General features: G+C 46.4%; 4 protein-coding genes across 5 annotated transcripts; 3 read left to right on the forward strand and 1 right to left on the reverse strand.

The window, feature by feature from the left end:
• Nucleotides 1-872: 872 nt before the first annotated feature.
• Nucleotides 873-2,452, forward strand: rwdd (RWD domain containing 4). Its single transcript, XM_077742550.1, has 7 exons — nucleotides 873-1,068; nucleotides 1,169-1,249; nucleotides 1,410-1,519; nucleotides 1,581-1,731; nucleotides 1,794-1,902; nucleotides 1,962-2,011; nucleotides 2,117-2,452. The coding sequence occupies exons 1-7, from the start codon at nucleotides 1,045-1,047 to the stop codon at nucleotides 2,189-2,191; spliced, it is 600 nt and encodes a 199-aa protein (XP_077598676.1). The 5' UTR covers nucleotides 873-1,044; the 3' UTR covers nucleotides 2,192-2,452.
• Nucleotides 2,453-6,552: 4,100 nt separating this feature from the next.
• On the reverse strand, nucleotides 6,553-8,274 carry ing2 (inhibitor of growth family, member 2). Of its 2 annotated transcripts, XM_077741471.1 has the most exons (3): nucleotides 7,997-8,274; nucleotides 7,338-7,474; nucleotides 6,553-7,268 (listed from the first exon to the last, which is right to left on the reverse strand). In XM_077741471.1, exons 1-3 carry the CDS (start codon nucleotides 8,139-8,141, stop codon nucleotides 6,714-6,716), a joined length of 837 nt encoding a protein of 278 aa, XP_077597597.1. In that variant the 5' UTR covers nucleotides 8,142-8,274; the 3' UTR covers nucleotides 6,553-6,713. The 2 variants fall into 2 exon arrangements, with proteins under 2 accessions (XP_077597597.1, XP_077597596.1); XM_077741470.1 differs by having other exon boundaries at nucleotides 6,553-7,474.
• Nucleotides 8,275-8,988: 714 nt separating this feature from the next.
• Nucleotides 8,989-11,233, forward strand: cd68 (CD68 molecule). The gene is made up of 6 exons (XM_077742618.1): nucleotides 8,989-9,139; nucleotides 9,511-9,893; nucleotides 9,950-10,069; nucleotides 10,376-10,442; nucleotides 10,526-10,699; nucleotides 10,780-11,233. The coding sequence occupies exons 1-6, from the start codon at nucleotides 9,097-9,099 to the stop codon at nucleotides 10,917-10,919; spliced, it is 927 nt and encodes a 308-aa protein (XP_077598744.1). The 5' UTR covers nucleotides 8,989-9,096; the 3' UTR covers nucleotides 10,920-11,233.
• A 343-nt stretch (nucleotides 11,234-11,576) lies between these two features.
• men1 (multiple endocrine neoplasia I) lies at nucleotides 11,577-15,112 on the forward strand. The gene is made up of 10 exons (XM_077741467.1): nucleotides 11,577-11,724; nucleotides 12,254-12,713; nucleotides 12,773-12,981; nucleotides 13,084-13,212; nucleotides 13,275-13,315; nucleotides 13,376-13,463; nucleotides 13,538-13,674; nucleotides 13,735-13,870; nucleotides 13,934-14,113; nucleotides 14,176-15,112. Exons 2-10 carry the CDS (start codon nucleotides 12,278-12,280, stop codon nucleotides 14,668-14,670), a joined length of 1,851 nt encoding a protein of 616 aa, XP_077597593.1. The 5' UTR covers nucleotides 11,577-11,724; nucleotides 12,254-12,277; the 3' UTR covers nucleotides 14,671-15,112.
• Nucleotides 15,113-15,156: the final 44 nt, after the last annotated feature.

Here is a 15,156-nt window from a genome sequence, read left to right on the forward strand (position 1 = left end):
CAGTAAAAGTGGGTTGGATAGTTTGTTTTATTTGCAATATGATACGAGTTCACTAAGTGTATTTTTGTGACAGTATTTTCAGGAAAAGGCACAAATATGGACTAAAAAGGTGTGTGTACATGTGTATATGTGTATACATTAGTATACATTAGTGTATACATGTGTATACATGTGTATACATGTGTGTACATGTGTGTACATGTGGGTACATGTGGGTACATGTGTGTACATGTGTATACATGTGTATAAATGTGTATAAATGTGTATACATGTGTATACATGTGTGTACATGTGTGTACATGTGTGTACATGTGTGTACATGTGTGTACATGTGTGTACATGGGTGTACATGTGTGTACATGTGTGTACATGTGTGTACATGTGTGTACATGTGTGTACATGTGTGTACGTGTGTGTACATGTGTGTACATGTGTGTACATGTGTGTACATGTGTGTACATGTGTGTACATGTGTGTACATGTGTATTCATGTGTATTCGTGTTTATAGTTTTGGTATTCAAAATGGTAATCAATTATTTTGTAATTGAAATACCAAAACTATAAACACGAATACACATAAACGCACATGTATACACGTGTATACTCATGTATACACACGTGTATACACATGTATGCTCATGTATACACGTGTACACATGTGTACACATGTGTATACATGTGTATTCATGTGTATTCGTGTTTATAGTTTTGGTATTTCAATTACAAAATAATTGATTAATTTATTGAACAATAATATAAATGAATGTGGATAGTATATTTGGGTTGAACCTTTGTTTACATGTAGAATGTACTACATATTTTGTCCACAAGACGGCGATAAATGCCTCTTAAGACTGGTGTATCAACCACTAATGAGCATGAGGATTTCTCTATAGCGCATGCGCCGAAAATGCTGATGTTTATTGCGAATGTGCTCACAAGTTTGCTTGAATTCATCACAATTTAACAACATCGATGTCGTCCTTATCGTGAAAGTTTGGTTTTGCGGAAAGAGTGCACCGCAACCAAACGACAACTGAAGCATGACAGCGAACGAGGATCAAGAGGTAAGACGCAAATGCAGCACTTGATTTAGCAAAATGCTAACACGTTTCCAGTCCTGGGCACATAAATATACAATTAAACTACAATCTCTTGTTTTTTTAGATGGAATTGGAAGCTCTTCGCTCCATCTACGAAGGTGACGACTGTTTTAAAGAGCTTGATCCAGTTTCTTTTCAGCTGCGGGTGAGTAACAGTCAATTACATTATAATAGTATGTTCTTGAATGGAGTTATTTATTAGTATCATTGGCTCTAATAGCAGTACTGCATCCATTTATGTACGTTAAAAGCTATTAGTAGTCTTTTGAAGTATAAAAATGCTTATCCCTGATCATAATCTACAGATAGGAGACATAGACGACTCCAAAGCCTTTATTTTGGACATCTCATGGCCAGAGACGTACCCCGAAACAGGCCCCCAAATCTCCCTGGGTGGCTTTTTCAACAACAGAATGTAAGTTGTCCACAAATCTTATGTTGGAGAAACAAAAATCTAATTTAAATGTCTATAACAGCGGTCCAGAAACCAAGCAAGTCATCTTATCCAAGCTGGAGGAACAAGTAGAGGCCAACTTGGGTGATGCAATGACGTATACCTTGTTCGAATGGGCTAAGGAGAACCAGGAAGTGCTGATGGAGAACCACAAACCTGTGGTTACCGCCGTGGTGCGTTCAAAGTCAAACAAGTCAGTCGGTTAGCTTGCTTTGACTGTCCCGTTTCTTAACAGACGCTAACATCCGGATACGATTCGACGGCTAACGTGGCAGCAAATGCCAAGAAAAATAAGAAAGAGCAGCTCACCAAAGCACAGAAAAGAAGGATCATCAATCGGACAGGTAAGAGCCAAAATGGTGGTCAAATTGGCCATATTTAAACAGGGTTTTTTTCCTAACAGACCATAAAGGGGAACTACCAAGAGGTTGGAACTGGGTAGACGTCATTAAAGTATGTATGCAATTAATTTTCTACATATTTGCATGCTGTATTCCATATTTTAATTAACTTTTTTGATTTTTTTGTGTTTGTTTCCTTGTTATGACCAACATCCAGCATGTAAGTACTGAAAAAATTACAAGAATTTGGACATTTTATGTCATTTTGGGTTCTTATGTTGCAGTTGAGTAAAACCGGAGGCAAAGATGGCGAATAGTTCCAGGACGACCAATCAGAGGCAATATTTTCAATGCAGTTTTCCTAAAGGATGACTTGAAAACCCGGTTAAAACCCAAGAAAATGGATTTCTCCCATTCTGAAGGTACAAACTGGACTCACTGCCCTGTAATATTTGCCTTAAAAAATAGAAATTTTGTATTATCATTATTTCAGTTATTAGACCTGAAAAAAACATTTTTATAGTACTCCAATAAAAACACAGTTGGAAAACTATATTGACAACTGACTTTGTTTTTATTACAATTATATAGGACAATATTTTCAAATAGTGACCAATCAAAACAACATAGAGTTAATAAGCTAATCACTTTTGAATAGATTGTAAAAGGTAAAAACCACCACTAACTCCGCCCCTTATTTGGGCTTAGGTTTATCTCCATTAGTGTCCCTTGAAATTCTCTCATTGTAATCATTGACGACATCCAATAGGCCTCTTTTCAAGGATTTTTCCAACCTGGCGGAGAACTCCTTGATAAACATATTCTCAAAAAAGCTATGAATATTATGAGCATTCTCCACAGTCTGTGTGGACTGTTCGTCCTCGCTTTCTCCAGGCGGCAACTGCGCCATTTTAATGGACGAATCCAAAGAGGACGGCGGTCTTTCTTTGAAGAGAACGGACAATCGTGTCCTCAGGTTTTTCCTTTCGCCCATAGATTTCACTCGTTTGCTTCTTCTCCTGCCGTAATGCGTCTTCCACATGGCGGACAGCTTTTTGAAGATAGGACGAATAGCTGGTTGGGTGCTGATACATTCAAAGATGGACGCTGGACAGTCTTCCAGAAGCCAGGATGTCTTTCGCTTACCACGCCGTAGTTTCACTCGATTCCAGTCGGAGGACACGGCTTGGATTTTAGGTGAAGTCTTGGTCTCAGTTGGTTCTTCAGAGGACTCTTTGACACCATCAGAAGACGATTGTCTGTCCTTGGGGCTCTTAAGTTGGTGATCTCCAGGAACTCTAGACGAAGACATCTTTTCTTCCGATAAGTTGCGTTCAGGCTCCGCTGTTTCCCGGGAAAGACACCAACGGGAAATCTTTTCCACTGACGACTTGCAGATAACGTCCACTGACTCCCTAGAAGACGATCTCCTAGAGATCCGGTCTTGGGACAACCTGGAGATAGCTCGTACTGCGTCTTTAGAAGAAGGTCTCCTAGATATCCTCCCATCGGAAATATTCCGAAGATCTAGCGAGGACTTGGAAGAAGACCTGGACAGACGGTTTTCAGACCATTTGGGAGAAATCCCTGTTTCTGTAGAGGACACAGACTTCCTGGATATTCTGTCCTCTGACAATTTGCGGACATCCACCCCAGATATGGAGGACGCTCTTCTGGATAGCTTACTCTCTGGCATCTTTGAAAAAAAGCTCACTTCTTCTGAGGACGAAGACTTCTGTGAAAGCTCTTCTGCCCATTTGCAGACATCTCCAGTTTTGGACGAATCCCTGGACATTCTTCCCTCTGAAAACTTAGGTCCAATCCCGACTTCTTCTGAAGACATTGACTTCTGAGATAGCCGGTCTTCTGTCCACTTAGAAACATCTACTTTGGAAGAATCCCTTCTGGACAACCTACTTTCTGACACTGTAGAGACCACTCCTTCTTCAACTGGGGACAAAGACTTGTAAGATGTCCTGTCCTCGGATAAATCAAAAGCATCTGCCCCTTTGGACGAAGCCCTCCTCGAGATTCTGGTCTCAGACAACTTGGCAACAAGCCCTAACCCTTCTTCCGGCGAAGAAGATGTCCGGGACACCCTGTCCTCTGACAATTTCGGCTTAACCCGTACAGATGTACACTGAAAATCTTCATTAAAAGCCGGATCCGTGTCGTAGAACCGGGATAGGCTTTCAGCCCGGACTGCTGCTTCTCCTGAAGAGATCTTGGCATCCACCATACCCGACGGAGGACTGGTGACGCCAAAGGACTCAAGTCCACGGACTCTCTGGTCTTGGGCCCATTGCGAGTCATCATCTACACCATCAAATCTCCTCGAGTCGAACTCCTCGTCAGAATCCACCACCTCTGGTGAGATATTTAAATTGACCACCGGCCAATCGAGATCGCCGTCCGATTCGCAGGACTTTGTCATTTCGTGCACCGGAAGGTTGGGATCCACCGATTCCAGGGAACTCTCTCCTCGGTGGTCTTCTTGCCACTGACAATCGGCGTCTGTTCCCGAAGTCCCACGTGAGCCCACCAACTCCAGATCGCCTACAGCCGCTGGGGACGCCGTCTCCACGGGATGTCCTCGTGTCCAGGCGAAGTCGGAAGAAGGTCTCTTTTCTACCAAGCCTTGTGACGATCCCGGATCCGTATCTGCCGTTTCTACCGACAACCCGTCTACCCGAGACTCCCGTGAAGCCACTGAGGAGACCTTTCCATCTCGGAGACGGGCGCCCGTCTCCGATAAAGACGTCCGTCCTTCCCGGGCGTCGGAAAGAAGCCCCTCAGAGGGTCTCCGTTCTGGAGAATCTGGCAGACACAAGACGTCAACCATGTCGTGAACCAGGTTACTAGCCGTACTGGTCCTTTCCAGCGACCCGGATGAAATCCTGGTGGGATCATCTCGGGGGGTCCCTTGGTTAGCCCCCTCGGATCGCCCTAATGACCCCACCATGTCCCGATGGTCTGTTTCTAGGTCCTCGGGTCTAGACCAAGTAGTTTCTTCCGGTAAGCAAGTGGAAGGACGTCGATCCACTACTGCTTCTCGATCCCTGAAGTCCACACGAGGCGTGGTGGTCTCGGCTCTGTTGTCACTGAGGCTGGACAAGAGATAACGATCCGGGGTCAGGTTCCCTTCAGATGTGGGTGAAGGTCCATCAGGGGATTCTTCCATCCTGGTCTTATCGCTGCATACAGTCAGAGGCCTGACTGTTTTCTCCAGGGTCATCTTGACTTTCTCCACGATGGTCTTGCCAATGCTGTCCACTACCGGGTTCAAAACCTGGCTGATCAAGTCCTTGGCCTTCTCCAGGAGGGATGCCGAAGAAGCTGGAGAAATGACGTCAGCAGGTTCTTCCGAGACTCGGCGAGATTCCGCTGATGTGTGGCCCTGTTCCTCTGAGAAGATCTGGCCTGGTTCTTCAGAGAAGACCTGGGTTGGTCCCTCCAAGACGTGGGCTGGTCCTGGTTCCTCCGAGAAGCGGCGTGGTTCTTCAGAGACACGGCGTGGTTCCTCTGAGACACGTCGTGGTTCTTCTGAGAGGCGGCGTGGGTCCTCTGAGACACGGCGTGGTTCTTCAGAGACACGTTGTGATTCCTCAGAGACACGTCCAGGTTCCTCAGAGACACGTCCAGGTTCCTCAGAGACACGACATGCTTCCTCAGAGACACGTCCAGGTTCCTCTGAGACTCTGCCTGGTTCCTCCAAGAAGACCTGAACCGTTCCTGGCTCCTCCAAGACATCACCATCGTCCTCCAGGAACAAAATGTCTTCATCCCGAACCCGGACATCACTGGAACGAGCAAATATCTTCAAGGCAGACGAATCTCCCCCACAAGACCCCTCCTCTCGATCGGCCACAACGATTCGCTGGGAGAAAAAATCCTTTAGATGCTGCTTAATCTTCTCCTGGGTGAGCTCCCCATAGGACGACTCGTCAATGCGGGAGGTGGACGCAGCACGTTCTTCTCGATCCCAGACTACGATTAGCTGCCTCAAGTTGGCCAAATCCAAGGTACTTTTTTCCACAATACTTTTAATGATATGATTGATGTTAGCTTCTTCATCTTTGTCCTTGAGGCTGTAAGTGATGTTCTAAAGCAGAAATGTAATGATTAGAAAGGAAACTGGACACAAAATGTCCCCCTAAGTGGCCATTTTGGTAGCTTGAAGCAAGATTTTAACCAAAAAAACGCCATGTATTTGCGTTATGGGACTTTGTGGATTAGTATTAATGCCTAAAATGTCCCTTATTGGTTCTATAATTGGAGTTTTTAAGTATTTTTTCAAATTTTGAAAGGTTAAACATTACCTGTCCATTACGACGAGTCTTGACATCATCTCCAAGCATCCCCCGCCGGGCAAAAAAATCCATAATGCCATTTTGAATCTTCTCCACAGACAGGATTTCATTTCCCGGCCCCGACGCGGGGCTATCACGACTCATATTTTGCCCACCGTGCCAATCCCGTCCACCCCTAGCCCAACAAAGGACGCCACGTCACGACATCGCAACCCTTTGTCACCAGGCTTTGACATCGCACTTTGTCGTCAAGGCCATCCCACAAACATTGTCATCAAAGCTTGACCCAAAATGGCGTCCACCTGGCTCAGATACTTTGAAAAAGACACGATGACTCTGCAAAGACACTTGACTTGGATTTATTTCCTCTTTTTTTTAATACATCAAAAATAAAGCAACTTCTCACTAAAAGAAATAACATAAATGAATGTCCTTGGATGAGTATTTTTAATTGACGTTGGATTGTGCTCTTTTTGTGGACTGGATTTGGACCAAAGTGGTTCACTACCTAGACCGACGGTCTTTTCTGTTCTTATCCAGACTTTTGTCCATTGTCTTTTCATTGTCCCCTCTACATTTAGGACAATACCACTTTCCTTTGGGTTTATAGGTCAAACCCACACAGGAGAAATGGAACCACTCAATGGGGCATTGGTCGTTATCACAGCCAATCATCTCGCCGTAAGACACCTGCTCACACAAGCAGTACGTTGGCTCGTTAGGGTCGATGGCAAAATCCACCGGTGATGCATCACGCTCCTGCTTGGACTTGCGCTTCTTCTTCTTGGTGGATTTGGATTTCTTCTCCCTGGGAAGCGCCACGGGTGGCTCGTCAGCACCGTCGTCCGCCACCGAGCCGTTCGCCGACGGGTGGCTGGAGTCTCGGCTTTCGCTGTTGCGTTGACGACGAGGACGGCGAGCCGAAGACCGGTCAGTGCTGCCGCCGCTACCGCCGCCCCCGCTTCCGCCCCCACCAGCAGGGGGCGCTACGGTTGCAACCGGTGGTTCCTGGACGTTAGCGCGGCGCTCCGTGGCCGGGCGTTCTGAGTCGCAGGGTTCCTGGAGGCACAAGGAATGCGAGTCCATCTGGCGGGAGCGGTTCTCCACCAACTCGGTCATCTGGGTCACCACGTGGATCTTCTCGTCGCCCAATTCCTGGCTGATGATGAGCGCTCGTTGGAGTTGGACCTGCAGGCGCTTGCGTTGGCTGCCATCTTGCTCTGCTTTGTACTTCTCAAATACTTCGTCCACTTCTTTTAGTACTTCTGCAAAGAGAAAATGACAAATGGATTGGACGTCAGTTAAGCTGTGTCATAATATCAATGACTTTTTTAGACTTTGCTAGTGGTATAGTATTAAAAGAATGACACTATTCATTTGTATGTTTGTTTTTTTAAAAGGAAGCTATTTTTTGTTTTCAAACAATCCGCCTACAGTCTTTCCTCGGAAGTGACGGGACAGTGATCACGTGACGGGGGCAGGGCATACAACAGCAGCTCTTCCACAGTTGGCGGAGCAGCCAAGAAAATCTACACATCCCCTTGATTTTCCAATAAATTGAAGCTTAATGCCATTGGGAAAGTCCTACCTAGCCAGGAATCGAACCTGGTCGGAATGTATTTACACATCTCCCACAGGGACAGTCAATGAGCATTTTTTACCCCCGCCCCCCTGCAGGAGTTCGCTAATGCTGCGTTGACGTAAACTGGGAAACGAGGCATTCCAAGACGGAGCCCGTTTGCACCCTCCGCCATCGTTGCGGTCAAAAGTGTCCTCGATTGCGTTACCTTGGTACTTGGCGTCGATTTCCCGAAGCACGGAAACATTTCTTTGTATGTCCAAAGGCAGGGACTCCACACATTCCAGATAATCCTCCACGTAGTTGGCCAGTTGTTGCGACTTGTCAGCATTGGGGTAATGGTGGCCTAACATGTTCCCCGCAATGCATGGAGAATCGAAAGCAAAAGAAAAAATAGGATCGGATTGAAATGCCGGACGACTTGGCGAGCTGGCGAGCTCGTAAGGGCAGTTCACTTCAAACAAAACTGACAACAGCGCGCATGCGTTAGTATTTTCCTTATATGGTTTTCAACAATCTCTCCCCCTCCGAGGCGTCATGAAAGGCGTCGCCCGTGATAATGCGGCTTTGCCATTGGCGGAGAGAGAAGTTCATTAGCGTTGCGTTTCTAGGGAGGTACATTTACTTTTTTAAACTTATTGTTGAATGGTGTGATGGGGAAACATTTTCAAGACTAAAAACAAATAACATTTTTAGACATCAGTTCTGAATGCCTTAATCAATTTATGCATTACCATGCGTGTCCGCAAGACGGCACTGTTGGGCCCTGTAACTGTATAATAGCGTTTAAAGAGTTTCGTTTGAATGTGAATAGAACTGTCCTGATATTTTGACTTCTAATAACAAAAAAAAAACAATCAATTTTGACTGAGAGGATGGCAGTGATCATTTGCACTAGTGTAACGTCATTATTTTATGAGATTGACCTCTTCTAACTCAACTAAACGCGCAAAGTTTCATTTCCTAATAAGCTCCCGTCATGAGAACTATTCTAATGACCTATTTGTGGTATTAATTTCATAATAAAGACAAACGGGGGAGTTTACATTTGGAATGTTAAATGATTTGAAGCGTTGATTAATTGTCTTGTCGTGTCTTCAAGTCATAAAAATTGGGGTTAATCAAAACGATTCAAGAATGACATTTATGAGCAGTAAAACTGTAAAAATAGCCTTTTATTTTGGCGACACGTGTCCGCTTCCGGTGTTTGAGCGTGCTTTTAAAGGCGTGCTTTACCAGCCTTTGAGTCGTAGCGTCATTTGGTCCATCGTCGTTGTTGTTGACAGTCGACTACCTGCACCTGCCGTCATGAAAAATGCCATTTTCATTCTTTTTTGCTGCCTTTTCTCAGGTAATTCCATCTCGGGTCTTCTTAAAAAATATTATTACATCGTTGAAATGTGTTTTTGTTTTTAATAAGGCAGTGGATTCTGATCAGTTTCGTTTTCTGTCATGTCCTTGACGTTTATTTCCCAAACAAACCTTGAAAAGTTTGTTTAAAAACGGGCAACAACAATCAGGAATTGATTGAACAATCAAGTAATCGTTTGCAACTTTAACGAACGGGAAGTGGACTTTTGATCTCGCGTGGATGTGGCGTTATCATGCTACATTTCGACCTAAAAGTCAGCTGGCACTTATTGATCAGCGGTTTTTTGTGTGTTTTTCTTGCTGTAGTCAGAGCAAATTTCTCAAAATGTCTTTTTGTCCTTACATTTGCAGGCTTGTCACTGTCCAAACATGCCAAACATGCCAAACCGCCTGCCACCATGATTCCTGCGTTCATTTCGCCAAGCCAACCTGAGCAGACCACCGAACAGACCACACCCACGACGCCAATCCCCACCACCGAGTCTACGACGATAACCACCACCACCACCTCCATCACCACCGGTGAAACTACCACAGTAACCAGTCCCAAGACCTCCCTAGCGCCCACAACCATCAACGCTACAACATCCCACGCCGAAACGACCACCACCATGGCTCCACCCCAGCCCACGCCGCCCGTCCCCGCCAACGCGGGAGACTACCGCCTACTAAATAACGACACCGTTTGCGTAATGGCGCATGTAGCCTTGGAAATCCGCCTGGAAACACCAAAGGTAGTCTTTCTGTCTTATATCGAAGCAATCTTCTACTCCTAACAAACTATTTGCAGGGCAGCGGTGCGTTCAAGGTCCAGCCAAACAAGACTCGTGTTGTTGGGGAATGTCGGCAGAGCAGGAGCAACTTCACGCTGGTTTTCCCGGAGGGTTTCATCACTTTCTTGTTCAATAAGGTTAGCTTTTTAATGCTAACTCTCCAATAAGGATGCTTGAAATCCAAATGGGAGCTTTGAAAACCACTTGACATTTTTCATTTACTAGCTTTAGCACATATTTGGCTGTAGGTCATGTGATTTATTTATTTTTTGGTCACGGGTGAAAAATGGCTCGAAAGAGGAAGTGGACTCGACTAGCCTGTTTGTCATTTTTTGTCAGGACATGTGATTGTGATGTGTTTTGCTAAACCTCACCCGCACAAACACCCGCGAATGGCCTGAACTGATTTGACCCATTTTTTTTTAAATGTATTTTTCTTTTAGAGCACAGAAGATAGCATCAGCTACGTGGACACTTTGACCTTCAATCTGAATTACCCTCTAAGTCCAGGTTAGTCCAATTTTTAGCCTGGACATTAAAACTGGTTGTCATTTTTTAAATATATTTTTAATCATCATTTCATCTTTTTGCAGCAAGCTCGCATTTTTCCGCTAGCAACAATTCCCTGCGCGTCCTCTCCGCTAAGCTAGGCCACTCATACTCTTGCCGTAACGATTCTTTTTACATGGGAAATGGCTTGTATCTGGATGTGAAGGATGACCGCCTGCAGGCCTTCAATTTCTCCAAGAGTAACGAGTTTGGAGTCAGTAAGTAGACCCTGGAGAGTATTTTCTTTTAATTTTCTACTAGACTTTAATAGAAATGTAACTTTGGCTCTGATTTTCAGCTGACCAGTGCGCGGCTGATCAACCCAACTACAGCGTGGCCATCGGGGTAGGAGTGACGTTGCTGGTTCTAATCCTAGTGGTTGTGGTGGTCTACCTGGTCGGCCGCAGGAGAAGGGCGGATGGATACCAGGCGCTATGAATCCAGGAAATGCCTTCGTCCTTGTTTGTATTACTACTGACTTTACGCTTTCAAGACTTGGGAAAGATCACTTCAAATCTGAATTTATGATAGCAATCAGTTGGCCTCATCACTTTTACGATTTTCTGCACTAATTGCACTGACTTTGGATAAAGTGGACGTGGCTAACTTGCCAACAATGATGAATGCATGTGTTTTTGTATTTTAAAATGTGACTTTGGGTGCATTTGCAATCTAAAAAGGGAGTTTATGTACTATGTTCACGTGGATTTTGTCATGTCTTTATGCCATTAAAGGAATTTATTTGTACAACATGCTTAAGAGCTTCAATATGTCTGTATAAAGGTAAAAGTAATTTAAATGAGGTGAGCAAAACGTAGATGCATATTCCTTTTAAAAACAGAACTATTGAATAGAAAATTGTAATTTCTCTCGTTGTTTTTATAGACTATATATATATATAAATAGAGGCAATATACATTTTACATTGTCTACACAGTAGATGTTATATACTAACTTGTAACTAGCCTTACGGGAATACTAGATTGGACATAAATTGCTATTGATAGCATAGAATTGATCGTATCGTTCAATTCATGCCATCCCGGCTTAAAAGCAACATTATATTCGCCATTTCCAACGCTGTTCCCAGTACTTGAAGTAGCCTTCCAATGACGTACGTTTGCGTAAAAGGCGCGTTGACGTCAGCTGTGCGACTTTCGAGGGATAAAGAAGCGCGCGGTAAAACAAGTGGAACACAATAAACACACGAACATGTGGCCGGCTTCTTGCTGAGCTCTACCGGGTAAGTCTACCGTTTCACGCTCAGTCTTATTCTGTTATTCAGTAATATAAACCTTATATAGGTGCGGCAGTGTTCCCTGAGACTTTCTAATTCGAAACTAATTCGGTTGCGCTAACTAGCCGCTTCTAGCATGTCGCATGCCGGTCACTTCCAGTCGCTTATTTTATGGGTTCTACGTCACCGTTTGTTTAATAAACTCTCTGGTACACCTCCAAGAGGTCGTAATTGTTCATTTCATTCAAAATTGAAAGTGGTATTTAATGTGGCGCAGCTTCAATTGAAGCGCAAAATGCTAACGTTAGCTTAGCTTTTTTGTGTATTATGTGCGTGTGTTTTGATGTGCCCCGCCCACCCCTCCATACTTACTGTCATTCGTCCGTTAGATTTTATTTTAGCGGAAAATGACGTCAGAATTCCCGCGCGAATGAAGCCCCTCTATAAGGATGAAAAAAGATGCTACCTTTTGAAATATCCCGACGCTGCGAATGTATTTTAATTCCAAAATGTTTTGTCACAAACATTACCACAGGCAAAGACAAGCTTTGAGGACACAATGGGCTTGCATTCGTCCCAAAAGAAGCACTTTCCCCTGAAGGGGATCGACGGGGTGGTCCAGCTATTCGACGCAGAGCTCCGTAAGACCGAACCCGACTTGGCGCTCCTCTCCCTGGTCCTGGGTTTTGTGGAGCACTTCCTGGCCGTGAACCGCGTGGTCCCCGTCAATGTTGCCGGTGTAAGATTCGAACCACTAGAGCCGGACTGTCCCAACTCTTGTTTCCCTACCGTGGAGTTGGGCACTATCTCTGCGCTGTACGAGCGCTTCACGGCGCAAATCCGCGGGGCCGTGGACTTGTCCCAGTATAGGCGGACGCCGGCGGGTTCCAGTCGAGAATTAGTGAAGAAAGTCTCCGACGTTATCTGGAACAGCCTCAGTCGCTCTTACTTTAAAGACCGTGCTCATATCCAGTCTCTCTTCAGCCTCATTACTGGTAAGCCACCGACTCGTTTAAAAGAAAATCCTGAAAAAACGCCATGTTTTTCCACTAAGGGACCAAATTGGACAGTTCGGGCGTGGCGTTCGCCGTGGTAGCGGCCTGCCAGGTTCTGTCCTTGAAGGACGTACACTTGGCGTTGTCCGAAGACCACGCCTGGGTTATCTTCGGCAAAGATGGCGACGAGACGGCTGAGGTCACCTGGCACGGCAAGGGCAACGAGGACAGGCGTGGCCAGACGGTGGCGCCGGGAGTCAATGAAAAGGTTTGGGAAAGAAGTTGATTGGCTGTTTAGATGAATGGAGCGATTTACTGCCCTCCTGTGGCGTTGACAAGCCAATGCATTGAATTGTTTTGATCCTTTCAGAGTTGGCTGTACCTTAAAGGCTCGTACATGAAATGTGACCGCAACATGGAGGTTGCCTTCATGGTGTGCGCCATTAACCCCTCGTTGGACCTCCACACCGATAGTTCGGAGCTCCTGCAGCTTCAACAGGTGAGCGTTTGAGAAGACCCAGCTCCTGACTCCGAATCCTGATCTCCATTTTCTTGTTTCAGAAACTGCTGTGGTTGCTCTACGAACGAGGCGACCTGGACAGGTAAGCGTGCCCATGTGGGAGGAGTCCAAACCTATCAACCACTCGTGTACTTTGCGGCAGGTATCCTATGGCCATGGGGACTCTAGCGGACCTGGAGGACCAAGATCCCATTCCCGGCAAGGAGAGCCCGCTGGAAATCCACCGAAAGGTCGCTTTGGGGTTCTCCAGTGGGAGGAGCCAATTCATGCTAATGTTCTATTGTTTTCTGTCAATCTCCACCAGGCTGTGAATTCGGCCCAGAAACATTACAACAACGAGCACATCTACCCTTACATGTACTTGGCGGGTTTCCACTACCGGCACCGGAACGTGCGGGACGCCTTGAGGGCGTGGGCCGACGCCGCCCAAGTCATGCAAGAGTAAGTGGCCATCTTGTAGGGGGAGGACCACCACGTGACCGCCATTTACATTTGCCGCAGCTTTAACTACTTCCGCGAGGACGAGGAAATCTACAAAGAGTTCTTTGACATCGCCAACGACGTCATCCCCAACTTGCTCAAGGAGACGTCCGTCGCCGCCGAGAGTCCCGCCGAAGACTTGGACGGCGCTGGAGCGGTGAGAAGTTGCACATGTCCCCAAATGTCCTGTCTTGTGTTACATACCTTCTGTGCTTTGTAGGAGGAGCCTAAGCAGCAGCAGGAGGCGGCCCTATCGGCGCTACGGGACCCCGAATGCTTCGCCCACTTGCTGTGTTTCTACGACGGCATCTGCAAGTGGGAGGAGGGTAGCCCTACCCCGGTTCTGCACGTGGGCTGGGCTACCTACCTAGTCCAGTCCCTGAGCCGCTTCGAGGGGCAGGTAAGAAAGCCACCTTCAGGCCCCCCGGCGCCGCGAGAAACTGACTCCATTGTACACCCTAGGTCCGACAAAAAGTCTCCATCATCACCAAAGAGCCCGAGTGCCCGGACGAAGACGACGCATCCAGCGAGGATCCCTGGGAGGGTCGCCGCAGAGGCCCCCGCAGGGAGTCCAAGCCGCCAGAAGAGCAGAACTCTCCCCTCCCGGTCGCCCCCGCGTCGCCCGCCTCCCAGACCCCAGGCGCCCTGCCGAGGAAGGTCGGCGAGGGAGGCGGCCGGCGTCGTTCCGAGGGCAAACCTAAGTCTCCCGTCCCCGAATCCGGGGCGGCTTCCCCTTCGCGGGGGGTTTCGCCTACCCGCCCGGCTGCCCCTGTGGTGGTCTTCCAGAGCGAGAAAATGAAAGGTATGAAGGAGCTCCTACGCGCCGCTAAGGTGAACTCCAGCGCCATCAAGCTGCAGCTCACCGCTCAGTCTCAGGTTCAGATGAAACGTCAGAAGAGCACGCCGCCCGGCGACTACTCCATGTCCTTCATGAAGAGACAACGCAAGTCGCTTTAGGGCTGTGAAGGTCAACCCCGATTTCCTTTTAAGTCCCGCCCACCACCACCACCCATGGCCGCCGCCCCAAAAGCTCTCACCAAGTGCTACCAAACCAACGCAAAAGATTGCTTTACAGTCCCCAAGAGCTCCAAAACCACCAGAAAAAAAAGTGACTCCAACTAAAAACCAAAGCAATGACGTCAATTCCCTTTGTCTCATGTCGAAAAAGACGGAAAGCTGTGAAAGTCCATTTTAGTATAGTTACTGTGTAACATTGTCCAAATCCACGTTAAGATTAGCTTCTTTCTTGCTAGCTCGATGTTGCCTTACTTTGTGTTTTTTTGTTTTTAGATGAGGCCTTTGAGTCCATTTTTTGTCGGGAAGACCACGCACTTTGTGGCATTTCATTTGTTTTTGTTTTTTTTTCGGTATTAACAAGTAATAAAGACCAAGAAATGAAGGTTCATCTGAATTCATGTGATTTGTCCATACAGTAACTCTACT

The sequence above is a fragment of the Stigmatopora nigra genome, chromosome 20, assembly GCF_051989575.1.
Source record: "Stigmatopora nigra isolate UIUO_SnigA chromosome 20, RoL_Snig_1.1, whole genome shotgun sequence".
Classification (NCBI taxonomy): domain Eukaryota; kingdom Metazoa; phylum Chordata; class Actinopteri; order Syngnathiformes; family Syngnathidae; genus Stigmatopora; species Stigmatopora nigra.

Excerpts from the sequence above, each read along its gene's own strand:
- rwdd (XM_077742550.1), top strand. The coding sequence starts at position 1,045 with ATGACAGCGAACGAGGATCAAGAG. Across the intron at positions 1,732-1,793 it reads AACCTGTGGTTACCGCCGTG|ACGCTAACATCCGGATACGA; the intron begins GTGCGTTCAAAG and ends GTTTCTTAACAG. Across the intron at positions 1,903-1,961 it reads AAGGATCATCAATCGGACAG|ACCATAAAGGGGAACTACCA; the intron begins GTAAGAGCCAAA and ends TTTTCCTAACAG.
- ing2 (XM_077741470.1), bottom strand. The coding sequence starts at position 8,141 with ATGTTAGGCCACCATTACCCCAATGCTGACAAGTCGCAACAACTGGCC. Across the intron at positions 7,475-7,996 it reads AATCGACGCCAAGTACCAAG|AAGTACTAAAAGAAGTGGAC; the intron begins GTAACGCAATCG and ends TTCTCTTTGCAG.
- cd68 (XM_077742618.1), top strand. The coding sequence starts at position 9,097 with ATGAAAAATGCCATTTTCATTCTTTTTTGCTGCCTTTTCTCAG. Across the intron at positions 10,443-10,525 it reads GAATTACCCTCTAAGTCCAG|CAAGCTCGCATTTTTCCGCT; the intron begins GTTAGTCCAATT and ends ATCTTTTTGCAG. Across the intron at positions 10,700-10,779 it reads GAGTAACGAGTTTGGAGTCA|CTGACCAGTGCGCGGCTGAT; the intron begins GTAAGTAGACCC and ends TCTGATTTTCAG.
- men1 (XM_077741467.1), top strand. The coding sequence starts at position 12,278 with ATGGGCTTGCATTCGTCCCAAAAGAAGCACTTTCCCCTGAAGGGGATC. Across the intron at positions 13,316-13,375 it reads GAACGAGGCGACCTGGACAG|GTATCCTATGGCCATGGGGA; the intron begins GTAAGCGTGCCC and ends ACTTTGCGGCAG. Across the intron at positions 13,871-13,933 it reads ACTTGGACGGCGCTGGAGCG|GAGGAGCCTAAGCAGCAGCA; the intron begins GTGAGAAGTTGC and ends TGTGCTTTGTAG.